The sequence below is a fragment of the Larus michahellis genome, chromosome 6 (assembly GCF_964199755.1).
Source record: "Larus michahellis chromosome 6, bLarMic1.1, whole genome shotgun sequence".
NCBI lineage: Eukaryota > Metazoa > Chordata > Aves > Charadriiformes > Laridae > Larus > Larus michahellis.
The window spans coordinates 4555273-4568343 of record NC_133901.1 but is presented as its reverse complement, the minus strand read 5'-3'; the positions used below and the strand labels follow the sequence as shown (position 1 = coordinate 4568343).

At 44.3% G+C, this 13071-nt stretch overlaps 1 protein-coding gene across 1 annotated transcript in view; it reads left to right on the top strand.

The window, feature by feature from the left end:
* FNDC3B (fibronectin type III domain containing 3B) overlaps positions 1-13071 on the top strand; it is a 213828-nt gene that overhangs the window by 165491 nt on the left and 35266 nt on the right. Inside the window, exons 19-22 of the mRNA XM_074590212.1 lie at positions 350-522; positions 2728-2841; positions 5409-5558; positions 9682-9962. Coding sequence (XP_074446313.1) covers positions 350-522; positions 2728-2841; positions 5409-5558; positions 9682-9962 — 718 coding nt within the window. The remainder of the gene's footprint in view (positions 1-349; positions 523-2727; positions 2842-5408; positions 5559-9681; positions 9963-13071) is intronic.

Here is a 13071-nt window from a genome sequence, read left to right as displayed (position 1 = left end):
GCCACAGCTTCTCTGGGCAACCTGGGCCAGGGGCTCACCACCCTCACAGTCAAGAATTTCTTCCTGATATCTCATCTAAATCTCCCCTCTTTCAGTTTAAGACCGTTCCCTCTCGTCCTGTGGCTCCCCTCCCTGATCCAGAGTCCCTCCCCATCTCTCCTGGAGCCCCTTTAGGGACTGGAAGGGGCATTAAGGTCTCCCCGGAGCCTTCTCTTCTCCAGGCTGAATCGTTGCTGATTGTGCCTGTGGGTGTATATGTATACATAGATCTGCGGTATGTGAAGCAAAAAATTAATCTTCCTGGCATTTGTTCCTTACGTTATTAATGAATTGTATGATTTCTTTATAGATGTGCCTCCATCAGAAAGTGGCTGTCCCGTCTCGGAGTACAGCGTGGAAATGACAGAACCCGAAGACGTTGTTTCTGAAGTGTATCATGGGCCTGATCTGGAGTGCACCGTCGGCAACCTTCTTCCTGGAGCCACGTATCGGTTCCGAGTGCGAGCTTTGAACGACGGGGGGGTACGTGCCGCGGGCCGGGGAGCGTTCTGGCTTCGTCTCCGTGGAGGTGGTGCCGTGCCCAGGACGGGCCCTTCTGCAGAGCGGGTTGTGATAGTGCCGGCGCTCGGAAAGGTGGAGATGGGCAAAAGTGAGAAATGTTTAAAGGAGCTTTGGAGGAAGAGCTTGCAGTTTTGAATCTGGTACTCTTTTTGGAAGGGGATTTCAGGGACTGAGGTGATTCAACTGGACAACATCAGCTGCACCAAAATGTGCAGAATCCCTGCTAAGAGTCCTCCCTGCTTCCAAGGAGGAATCGCTTTATTCCCCTTCCACCGCACGTGTTCTTCTTGTTTTAAAACTATGCAAAAACAGTTACTGAAATTTCACTCAGGTACTGATATATTTTGATGAAAGCTTGCATTCTTAATGATTTTTTTTGTTTAAATTTGAAAAAAAAACCCATGCTTTACAGATTTGATGATTATTTTTTTTTTTATTATAAGATTTCCTTGGAAGACGTGCCTTCCCAAATACATCAGAAATTCTATCTGATGTCCCGGAGATCTGCTGAAAGATCCTGTTGATTCTGTGAGCTCTGGGTTGTTTCTACTTGCCCCTTTCCAAGTTTTTTTTTTTTTTTTTTTTCTTTTTTTTAAATAAAGGCAGTCCCAGCAACAGTAGGTGAATATTGATGTGTTTGTTCCCAGGAAATCTTGATGACAAACATAACGTGAAGGTTTAAAGTTACTCACAGGGAGAAGTTCCCGTAAAACTTAACTCAGGTATTAGAAAAATATGCGAGTCTGTTGAGCTGTTTTGTCTTTAAAATATCCACTATTTTATTTTTGTGAAAAATCAGTTAAATACACGTGGAGAGACTGGATTTGCTTGCTGGAATGAAAGCAGTTGCCTACATGGTAGCTTTGGATATATGATACCTTGTCTTTTTTTTTTTCCCCCCCTCTCTTTTTTCTTTTTTCTTCTTTTTTTTGGCAAAACAGTGTTTAAAATTGCAAAGCGCTTCTAGTCCCACCATTGTTAAATGAGGGGGCCAGGTTTGGTTTGCTTGTTTTGTTTTTGTTTTGTTTTTTTTTCACCAGATGCAAAATGGGGAGGTGTTCTTCACCAGATGCAAATGCCTTTCTTCCTCCCGTTAGGTAAAGAAAACAGCAGAAGTCAATAAATGAGACTGTTTGAAGGGTGCGTTCTTTGTAATTCGGACAAAGCGATCGGCGTTAGCCTTTCTCCATAGCTCAGAGACTGACACACGTCTGTTGAGGGGTTTCCTGGGCTGCTTCATTTCAGTGGCGTTCAGCCTTTGGACTGGCTCTTTTTTTTTTTTTTTTTTTTTTTCCCCATACTTGCTGGTATTGCATTCCAAAATAAGTAAATATCAGTGTTTTTCCTCTAATTGCTTCCAGCGAAGTTCCTTTGTTCTGGAGAATGATTTCTAATTAGCTTGGGGTTGTACTGAACAAACTTCATTATCCCGCTCAACTGGCCTCAGAAAGGCTTTTTCCCCCGTTATTGCTCTCCTGCCCTCGCGCTGCTGGCTGAAGCCGGTTTTTCAGACTCTCGAAATTTGTTCTTGTCTTTTCCTAATGTGCCTTTAAATTATTCTCCTACCGAGGGTTCGGAAGTTGCGTGAGCGGTTGGCTCAGCTGCCCGTGGAGCGAAGCCTGGCACGGCGTGTGTGCAGCGTGCCCCGGCACGTTGAACCCAGGCTGGGCTCCATCCCACGCTTATAATTAACGTGGCAGGCATTTTATATAAAACAAGCTGGATTTGGACTCCAATGTGTGCTTTACTGTTGCTGTGCTCCTCCTTATATCCGTGAGTTATGCCGGGCTGTGGCACAGATGTGAATGCTTTACTTTAAGGTAAGGTAGAGGGACACAAACTGTTGCTCACTGACTCCGTTGCTGAGTGAACGTTCTCACTTTTGGGTAAATTGGAGGTGGTTTGTGCTTTCACGGGCGCTCACGGCCGCGCAGGAGGGTGTACGTGCCGTCTGCTCTTACCCGAGCTTACCTGGCATTTTAACTTGGCAATAATTTACGTGGTCTCGCGCAGAACTCTGATATTCGGTGCCGAGTGATGGAAGTCTGTCTTTGAGACAGTTCATTGCATTGAAAAAGTTGGCGTGCTGTTCTTGGAAAGCCTTTGAGGAACGCGAGGTGGGTGGAGGCTTAGATATTAACACCCAGACACCTTGTTCCCCTCTAGTACGGGCCGTATTCGGAAGCTACAGAAGTGACCACGGCAGCGGGACCGCCCGGGCAGTGCAGAGCACCTTCCCTCTCCTTCCTCTCCGACGCGCGGGTGCTTGTGAGCTGGGAGGTAAGTCAGCTGTCCCCACTGTTTCATTTCCGTCTTAACTCTTTCCCAAACTAACGTGGTCACCGCAAAACTCGAAAGCCATCTTGAGAGCTCTTCACCGCTTTAGAATTACATTTATTTTGTGGAAGAAAACCATCTGTGGAAAGTCTTCTGTTGCAGAAAAAATCATCTTCTCTACTTTCCTCTTCAAAGAATTGCATAAAGTTGATCGTGGGTCACCCGGGCCAGGACTCAGATGCGAGACCTCCTACGCTGGCGTTGGGTGACAGAGCGCTGCTCGCTCAGAAGTGCTCTCTGCAGGCTTTTAGCGTGTTAGAGCGTCCTGGGGTGGAATCGTGAAGGCAAATATTTGATTTTTGGCTGAAGCTGGAGTCTCTGATATGAAATAACCTCTGCACGACTGCTTACAACCTCGGGTTCTTCCCCTCAAAAATTGTTTGTCTCTTCCCCAAATATTTACTTTTATTTTAGTTTGTGTGCATTCCTTCTCCATTCTCGGGGATCTTAGACACCGGACTCTCAAAACAATTCTTCGCTGAGGTGCTGAGGGGCTGACTGGTGTCATTAGAAGAAAAAAAAATTACGTAATTAAGGCAGAAAGGAAAGGATGTTATAAATAAGGCGGTGATATGGAGCGGTGGGGCTGTAATTCTGCCATGGACTTTCTTTGAAAACCTCGCGGCCGTTCCAGCCCTGCATCCGTCGGCTCCCCCCACGAAGGGATGTCCCTGTTGAGAAAGACGTTATTGATGTTCACATTGATTGTGCTGGCAACAGATCTAGATAACAAACGTAATCGGAGTTTAATTTTATAATGAAACAGGTGGTTTTGGTGCAGTATTTGTTAATATTTCTTGCAGCATTTTGGGATGCTAAGCTAGAAGTCGCGCTAAACGTTTTAATGTTAGCTTTTAAATGAGTGTATGGACAGGCATTTGCTCTCCCCAGCCAAGAGCGAATACGGCAGCATTGCTGGAAGGCTCCGTATTTATATGCAGGATATATTTGTTTATTCTAACTAAAAAACGAAGCTGTGGAAGGAGTAATGTGGTTGGCAGTGGTTATGTTTTCTTAAAGACTCCTATCATTTTTTGGCTGACAAAAACATGAAGGAAAACCAGCAGAGGACTGTGGCGTTTTTTTGCCTGTAGAGCGCACGGTGGTGCCTACCATGCCGTGTTTACACGTTGTTTGCAAACTTTGGCTTAGCGGTTCCGCACGCTGCTGCGAAAGCTGAGGGGCAGAGCTGGAGGAGCCGGCGCGCAGGTGCGGGGAGGTCGGTCACTGGCGTGCTGCGATGCTCTGGATCCCTTTACTGGGAGTTAACACCTTGCGCGCCGTGATCACAAAGTCTTTGCCATATCCTAGACGACACTTCTGCACGTACAGCAGCGATTCCCCCAGCTGCTTTGGTCCACACAGAACAGCTCTAGGTAGTTCTGGGAAAAACACAATATATTTTGGTTTGGGAACAGTGCCGTTACGCTCTGCCCCAGCAAATTCACGTATTTATTCTGTGTTCCCCCGGACTTCAGGGTGATAAGCACCTGGAGCCCCTCTGCTGTGAGGACAGGCTGAGAGAGTTGGGGGTGTTCAGCCTGGAGAAGAGAAGGCTCCGGGGAGACCTTCCAGCCCCTTCCAGTCCCTAAAGGGGCTCCAGGAAGGATGGGGAGGGACTTTTTACAAGGGCTTGTAGTGATAGGACGAGGGGAAACGATTTTAAACTGGAAGAGGGGAGATTTAGATCAGATATTAGGAAGAAATTTTTTTCCCTGTGAGGGCGGTGAGCCCCTGGCCCAGGTTGCCCAGAGAAGCTGTGGCTGCCCCATCCCTGGAGGGGTTCAAGGCCAGGCTGGACGGGGCTTGGAGCAACCTGGGCTGGTGGGAGGTGTCCCTGCCCAGGGCAGGGGGTGGCACTGGATGGTCCTTAAGGTCCCTTCCAACCCAAACCATTCTGTGATTCTATAAAGGATTGCTGAGGACATATGGATCCCGTAGGAGTCTTTTTGCGGACGTTAACATACCCAGGGCAGCGCTCCCATGTCCCATACTGGGACCATTAGCTTGATGGCTGACTTCCACTGAAAACCTCGGATGAGCTCCTCATTCGTTGAGGTTGTTCTTTTCCCAGTAACACGAGTAAGTGCTCTGGGCTCGGGGCCGGCTCTTCCAGGGCTGTGTTTTTATCGCTCAACTAGACCAGGCTGGACCGATGCTTTTTTTTTTTTTTTTTATCATCTTCATGGTTGTGCTTCTGCCAGGCCAGTGGAGAGACAATTTATTCCTGAGTGTCCTGATGAAAAGCAAAGGAGCTGTGTACACTTTCTCGTTTCTCTGAATTTCTATCAGGTAATTTTTGTGCAGAATTGGCCTGTTTCAGTAACCCATTAGGGAACACTAATTCAGTGCATTTCCATTTGCAGCAGTAATGGTGTATTAATTTAAAAACGAGGAATGTTGGATTCCCCCCCGCCCCCGCCATGTACTTTATTCCAGTACTCCCAGTGAAACGCGGAGATCTCAAATGCTCGTTCCCGAATTGAACCGCATAAATATTTGTGTTGCAGAGTCCCGAATGTTCTGGTGCTGACATCTCTGAATACAGATTGGAGTGGGGAGAAGACGAGGCATCTCTACAAGTTGTGTATAACGGCACAGACACCTGTTTTGAAATAAGCCAATTGTCAGCGGCAGCGCAGTACTGCTGTAGGCTACAGGTATGGGACTTGGGAATTTCCGCATGCCTTGCAATCCGCCATGTAAACAGTTTCCTTCCACTGTGTTTTTAGTGTTATCATTAGCCGCTGTGAAGTTACGTGCTCTGTAAGTCAGAAGGAATTTATACATTTATTTTAAATGATGCAGGCTGTTGCTGTATAACTGAAGAGTTTAGATTGTGCACGATTCAAAGTGATAAACAGGGGGGTTGGTATAACTTTTAGCTCTCAAAAATTGCTCTTATGTCTCATGTGGTTTATTTTCAGTTTATTTATTTAAAGAGCCACCTTGCCCTCTGATCCTAAACCAAAATGATAATGTTCTAGACAATTTTAAAAAAAAGTTAATTTTTTTTCTTGGTAATGAGATGTAAACAACATCTACCTCCCAACTGGATGGTGAAGATTCCCCAAGCTTAAATAATGAACTCCAACATCTGTTTCACTTATCAAATAAAGCAAACCAGCTGAGTAGTAGATTGTGTTCGTAGGAGATGGTAGGGGCCAGAAAGTCAGCTCTCATCTTTGCCTTTTGTCTCTCACATTTGTAGGATTGGATCTCCTATATAGTCTCCATATGATTTCTTTTTCTCTGATCTCTTTCTTTCCTTTTATTTTCAGTAAAAAGTGTCAGTTAACATATATATTTCGTATATATGAAAATAACAATACAGCACTTTTTCTCCTTGATGTCCACTGAAAAATAAGTGGAAAGCAAAGTCAGTGGGAGTGAAGTAAAAATATTTTTGCCCAAAATACTCTTCCGCAAGATTTATTTGTATGTGAAGACAGAATCCCACCCGTAACCCAACCAAAAAGTTCACGTACCCACCCAGCTGGCAACGTGTGGGACCACCCGGGCTTGTTTCTTTGATCAGGGACAACATGCTTCTGTCAAGTATTTCCTTCTTACTTTTTCTTTTTTAAACGTTGCATTTTTTTTTAAATTTTTTTTTTTTTACGGAGTAGCTTTCGAGCAGCTGGCCGGCAGCCAAGGACCCAGGGCCCCACACCTCTTAAGTACACTCAGCTGGATTTTGTGAGTGGGTCATACCTCGCTCCGGCACCGATGGGTGAGGCAAGCGGAGAAGAGCGCTAAGAGGAGATCTTCATCTTAAAAATGGAAACAGCCAGCTGGGTGGCATCCTTGATTTCAAGTGGGCGTTCATTCTAAACTACCTGCCGCGAAAGCGTCGCACGAATCTGCTCAGGTTTTAACACAGCCAATATAATTTAATTCGTAGGCAGAAGTTAAATGAAATGGCGCAGCAGCGCTAAGACATTTTATTGAAGTCCCTCCGTGACCCACGTGTTCTAGAGGGCTTCATCCTGTAGATCTGGTCTGTGTATTACATGGAGAAGACTTTTTTTATAAGATACACTGGAACATTTAAACAATTACCAAAAAAAAAAAAAGAGCTGAGTACGTCTAGCAGACGAAGAAGGAAAGTTAAATAGTTTCAGAAATTTTAGCCTTTTTTTTAAATAAAAAGGAGAGAATAATAGCTATTTTTCTTATCTGTTAGCAGCTTTAACAGAAAAATCTTTCTTTTACTTTTTAAAAATAAAGATTGCCCAAACCACATTTACTCTGCCTTCTAATAAACACACAGTATTGCTATCTCAATCTACAGTAACTCAATAAAAAGAGAGAATTGAGGAATCGGGCGTATATAACTGCAGGGCACACGATTTGTCTTTACTGTTGCTCAACTTTTTTTCCCTGTAATGAATATTCCTGAAAACAATTGTGGCTTTTGCAAAGGGAAATATTGTGTCATTTTGGAAGGGGGGAGGTATCTAGGAAGCGAAGAATGAAATTCCCATCAGTTATGATGATGAGATTGTCCAATAACGCAGCTAAAAGCGCCGCTAAAAATAAATTGCTTGGAGCAAGACAGAGATTGCCAAACACTGGTTTAGAGGCAAGACAAATAATTTCATTGTCAGACCACAAAACAAGGCTCACTTCTAACAGCTCTAGGAGCGTTTCACTAAATAGAAGATGTCCCTGGAGCAGGATTTGTTTTGAAGGGCTTTTTAAAGGCTGACAAATCTAACTTTATTATCTCTTTCTTCAATGGAACAAAATGCCTCCTGGAAAAACAGAAACGCGGCTTTGTGTTTGTGTTGTGCGCAACAGAAATAAGTTATTCGCTACAGTTAAGCGTAGATAAGAAATCACAAATTGTTTGACGTGTCCTTTCCCTGCCATCATAGTCCTCGTGGCAGCATTGTAAACCCAGCTTTTCTAATTAATTGCGATCTGTTGGTGCTGAGCTCGCTTTTCCAAATGCAAAGGAAATGTGGATGGTGGACAATGCTGAGCAATGTAAAAAGCTGCTTTTGAAGGTCCGGACCTCCTGTAGCTCAGCCGGGGCCATCATATGCTATCACAAGCTCCCCATGTACCTCGTGGGCTAGCAGCAGGCTGGGCTGTATCAGGAGGAACCCAGCTGGCAGATTGAGGGAAGGTGGCATTGCCTGTTATGTGCCATTCAGGAGAACCTGGAATACTGTGTCCAATTTTGCTCCAGGCAAAGGTTGAAATAGAGACGTTCAGATGAGATATAAAGAAAAATTTATCACTGTGCAGGCAATTACGGGTTGTAACAGTGGTCCAGAGGGGCTGTGCAGTCTCCATCCTTGGAATTTTTCAAGACCTGACTGAACAAAAGCCTAGGCAACCTGGTCTGCGTTCAGGTTTGACCCTTCTTGGAGTACCAGATTGGACTAGATAGAATCATAGAATGGCTTGGGTTGGAAGGGACCTTAAAGCCCACCCAGTGCCACCCCCTGCCCTGGGCAGGGACACCTCCCACCAGCCCAGGTTGCTCCAAGCCCCGTCCAGCCTGGCCTTGAACCCCTCCAGGGATGGGGCAGCCACAGCTTCTCTGGGCAACCTGGGCCAGGGGCTCACCACCCTCACACCAAAGAATTTCTTCCTAATATCTCATCTAAATCTCCCTTCTCCCAGTTTGAAGCCATCGCCTCTCGTCCTATCACTACAAGCCCTTGTAAAAAGTCCCTCTCCGGCTTTCCTGTAGGCTCCCTTCAGATACTGGAAAGCTGCTATAAGGTCTCCCCGGAGCCTTCTCTTCTCTGGGCTGAACACCCCCAAGTCTCTCAGCCTGTCCTATGTGTCCAAAGGTCCCTTCCAGCTGTCGTGGCTCTGTGATTGTGTGCACAGGGGCTTCTAACAATCCTGGGGAGGTAATGCGAGTTGTTTCCTAGGCCACTCCAGTGCAACGCATACAGCATTTACCGCTGACGGAGCATCAACTGCTAAAAACCCGGGTCTGTACAATTGTGCAACGTCGAGCTTGCAAAGACAACGGCATCTGTAATTAATGGGCGGAAGCGGGCCAGATCTCGAAACTTGGTTTCCTCTGGAATCCTGGATCTGTGCGCCAAGATGTAGAAGCTTGATAACTGGTTGCTCTCCTCTCTTGTGGAAAACATGGAGCTATGTGCTTTGGGGGTGGTTTGCTAGCGATTCGGGACTCCTGGGCAAATCGGAGTCATAGACTCAACGCCGTGCTGGGTTCCTGTATTCTGATATCAGAAAGTTTTCAGCATGAAATCAGCTATTCCTCCTCTGAGCTGGGAACCAGCGTAGCTCTCAGTGAGCCAAGTGTCCCTTATGTCTAGGGGTACCCTGCTCGCGTAAAACATTCGATCTTGCACTCTGCAGTGTGCTGAGGATTTTCTAAAGGCCAGCTCAACAATTTCGGGTAGCCAATTTGCTGAACAACGTGATGTCACCTGTCTCTGACAGCGTGGTGACCGTGACATTTTCCCTTGCTAAACAAAGTTTGCGGCTGATAAAAAGGTTACTGTTAAGTTTGATTAAATGGCTGTTAGGGAGAAGAGAAGTATTCTCCAATTGATCGGAGAGATACTCCTGAGTAACAAAGGAAGATGTTAATTGCTCTGGTGTAGGTAGGGGTATGAGTTGGTGGAGGGCCTCAATCATGCTTTGGAGAAAAGTCAACGGTGCGTATTCTCTGAAGAATCCATGTGACTCTTCCAGGCTGCACAGTTCATTATTATGATCTCGATAGTCACGTGAAAGAACATTTATCCTGTAAATTCTTTTATTTATTTTTTTTTTAATACACAGGCTATTAACCAGGCAGGAGCTGGACCCTACAGCGAGCTGGTGACCTGCAGGATCCCCGCGTCTGTGCCCGACGCCGTCTGTGCCCTCTCCGTGCTGGAGGATGAGCACCTGGATGCCTCCCAGCTCTCACCCTCCGTGTGCCTTGTCCTGACCTGGGAGGAACCGTGCAATAACGGAGCTGAGATTACGTCATACAACATTGACCTGGGTGACGTCAGCATTCCCGTAGGAAACGTTACAAGTTATGTTATCAACGATTTGCTCCCAGAAACCTCATACCGGTGAGTACCGCGGTTTTTTGGTGTGGTGCAGGGCACTCGGGATGAGATCACACAGCTTAATTTTACTTGGGAAATGTTTATGGCGTATAGAGTAAGGAAAAAAAACCCAAAACATCAAAACACACCCAAAACCAGCTAGGGAGCATAGAAATCTGCATTAATTCCTTTATGGAATGAATTGCAGTATTTCATGTTCACATACTGCTCCCCTCACCTCCCTTCTTCCTCTTCCTCCTCTCCTTCCGTTATCTCTGATCTTTCCTTCTTTTTAAGTTGCTCTGCTATGGCAAGGTTACACTGGTAGGTAAATAAATTTTAAAAATGGGAAATAACTAAAATTAGAATGTGACATCTCGTGTTTTTTCAGATGCTTAGCACTTCTATTCCAGGGGTTTATATCATTAACGGTATCGATCCCTGGGAGAGGACAGCAATTTGCACGCAGCGAACTTTTATTTGTACAGCTAGAGCTATTTTTTATTTCTAGCATATGGAGATTAATGAAAAGATAATCTGAATTTAAAAACCATTTCTTTATATGGGTTCAGATTCTAAATTTCTAAGTGACGTTGCCAGAATTTTATTGTTATTTTAATGTTCGGGCTGATATGGTTTTTTCCTAATTGCTAATGGAAACCAAAAAAATATGGTTCCATGCAGGCAATGAACAGCAATACAGCCGAAGATGTGACAGAAGAAAATCTATTTTAAGTAGTGTTCTAATAAAAACTGAAATGTGATTGCACAGTTGTAAAACTAGACGTGGTACAGACCTACTATAACACTTCCCTGTTTTTTTCCTTTGTATTCAGGGTCGCAATCCTCCAGGTCTTGTAGAGTTTAAATGGAAAGATTATTTCGCAAATTTTATCATGTACCAAAGAAAGAGAACTTCTCGTAGCAAGTGTACAAATATGTAGACTAGAAGTTATTTAAAGCAAGGCACATATATTGCTTACAGTGTGTAGTGCAGTGATTCCTGATCTTTGCCTAGAATATCTAGGCTTTAAAACTGTGTAGTAAAAAAAAAAGATGTAGGGGTTTATATATATATATATATATATCCCTCTGACAATCTGAAAAAAGAAGGTGAAATAGGAATTTGGTGATTTGGAACCCCTCCATTCCAGATTACTCAAATCCAGGAGATGTGACTACGTTATCGCTGTCTCCAGTTCTTCGGTGGCTTGTAACACTGGGATCTTTTACGGCAAAGGCAGTAATGAGATGCAAGTTTTTTCTTCTACTGTTTATTGAAGATCCTAGTTCTGTGGTCACTTTAAGCTAGCATTGCTGTCAAAGGAAGTCTCTTCTTCCCTCCTTGTATTGTCCCCTCCTTTGTGCCAGCAAAGTGCTGTCACACCATTCCAGACTGGGATAACTGGTCGTCTTGAAAACTAATAGTATTTTTTTACCTTGTAAATGGGTAGAGAGAAAGGAGGGGGTGGAAGAGGATAGGACCAGCTCTTCTAGCAGACGTGCTGGCCTAAGCTAGTTTAAGGTGTTTGTGAAAATACTTGCATACTTGAAGCACGTGAATAAAGCTGCGCAAGGGTTTGAGCCAATTCAGGTTGCTCATTCTTCTGACCTTCCTCCATCTCTGTGTTCTCCCATGTTTCTCACCCTCTGCCTTGTATCAACGCTGGTGCCTGTGTGATCTTACTCTGAGCCAGACCAGGGAACCCGACTGATGGAAGGCTAATCAAAAACCCAGTAAAACTAACAAGGAGTGGAAGAGCTTGTCTATTGACTGGCTACCCAGCTGTGGAACTGCATCATTTTGTGCAGTCTCGTACTCTCTGGTTTCCTCGGACGTTCAATCAAGAGTCAAAACAGCTAAAGCAAGACGAAGAGCTTTGAGCAATGCAGTCAAGACAGCCAGAATAAACCATCTACATTCTTCAGTCTCTTTTTTAGCTGGTTCTTAGTTGTCTACAGCTTCCTTATGCGAAACGACCTTGTCTTCAAAGCCTGGAAATGGCAATACAGAACGGAAGGATGGGCAGGACACTACTCTTTATTACCATGCTGCAGTCTTGTCTGTGAAGCTCTTACTCCTGCTGCCATGAAAAGCATTGTTACACTAAGATCATACCGGATTTTTTTAGATTTTTTTTTTTTTCCATTCTTATTTCTTTTTTTTGTAGAAAGCACCATATTAAATCACATATTTTTAGTCGGGGAATCTGCTTGTCGCTGATTGAAATGAAAAGGCTAAAACACAAGAAGTAACTGCAACTATTCTAAATATTGTTGCAAAACCGAGTTCCTACCCCAAAAAAATAATTATTCCAAAGAGCGCAAACCAGTGGATGACTAATCAGAAGTAATAATATATGAAAGCTCTTTTCTTTAATTAAACAAGATAAAGAAACCCCCAAATCTTGCATCTCGTGCCTATCAGGGAACACAAGCGACTGCAGTTGAGTTGCAAAAGCACCTCATCTATAGTTCGAAGTATTTTTCTGCTAAGAAAAATAGACTTGGCAAAGGGTTTTTGCTATCGATCATTAACTCTTTCATTGATATTTCTTCTTCAAGCCTATCTTGACACCCATCTTTCATCAGGGAATGTCTGTGCCCTGATAAATGTATCTGTAAGAAACATGTTTATCAAGCTGTAGGCGGTGGGTTTTTTGCCCTCCCTGTTTTAATCGGAAGAGTGTTTCAGAACATCACTGATCTCATTCTCTAAATTTCTTCACCAATGGTTTTGCTTTGCTGGTCAACTTTGTTTAGTTCAACTAGCTCTTCTCTCTCTCGAGTGTTTATTCCCTGCTGGGTTTAAAAGCAGTGAATGTGTTTTCTTCCAGGCCTTGTTTTTCCTAGACTAAACAAGCCAAACGCTACTAGGTTTGAGACTCTGAACTCTCTTGCCAAAGTTTCGGCAGAATTTGGAGTAAATCAGCAAAGGGCTTATACGTTTTAGTTGCATTGGAGTTTCACTGTCAATGTTTTTGTTTGTGGGAACTCAAAATTGAAAGCAAATCTTGGTATTTACGAATCCACCAAGTCCAAAATTGGCAAGGAACGTTGTTTTGGATAGCGGTGTGATTCTAACAGCGTGTCTACGTGTGTCCACCCCGTTGGACTTGTTTGCTTAGGTCTG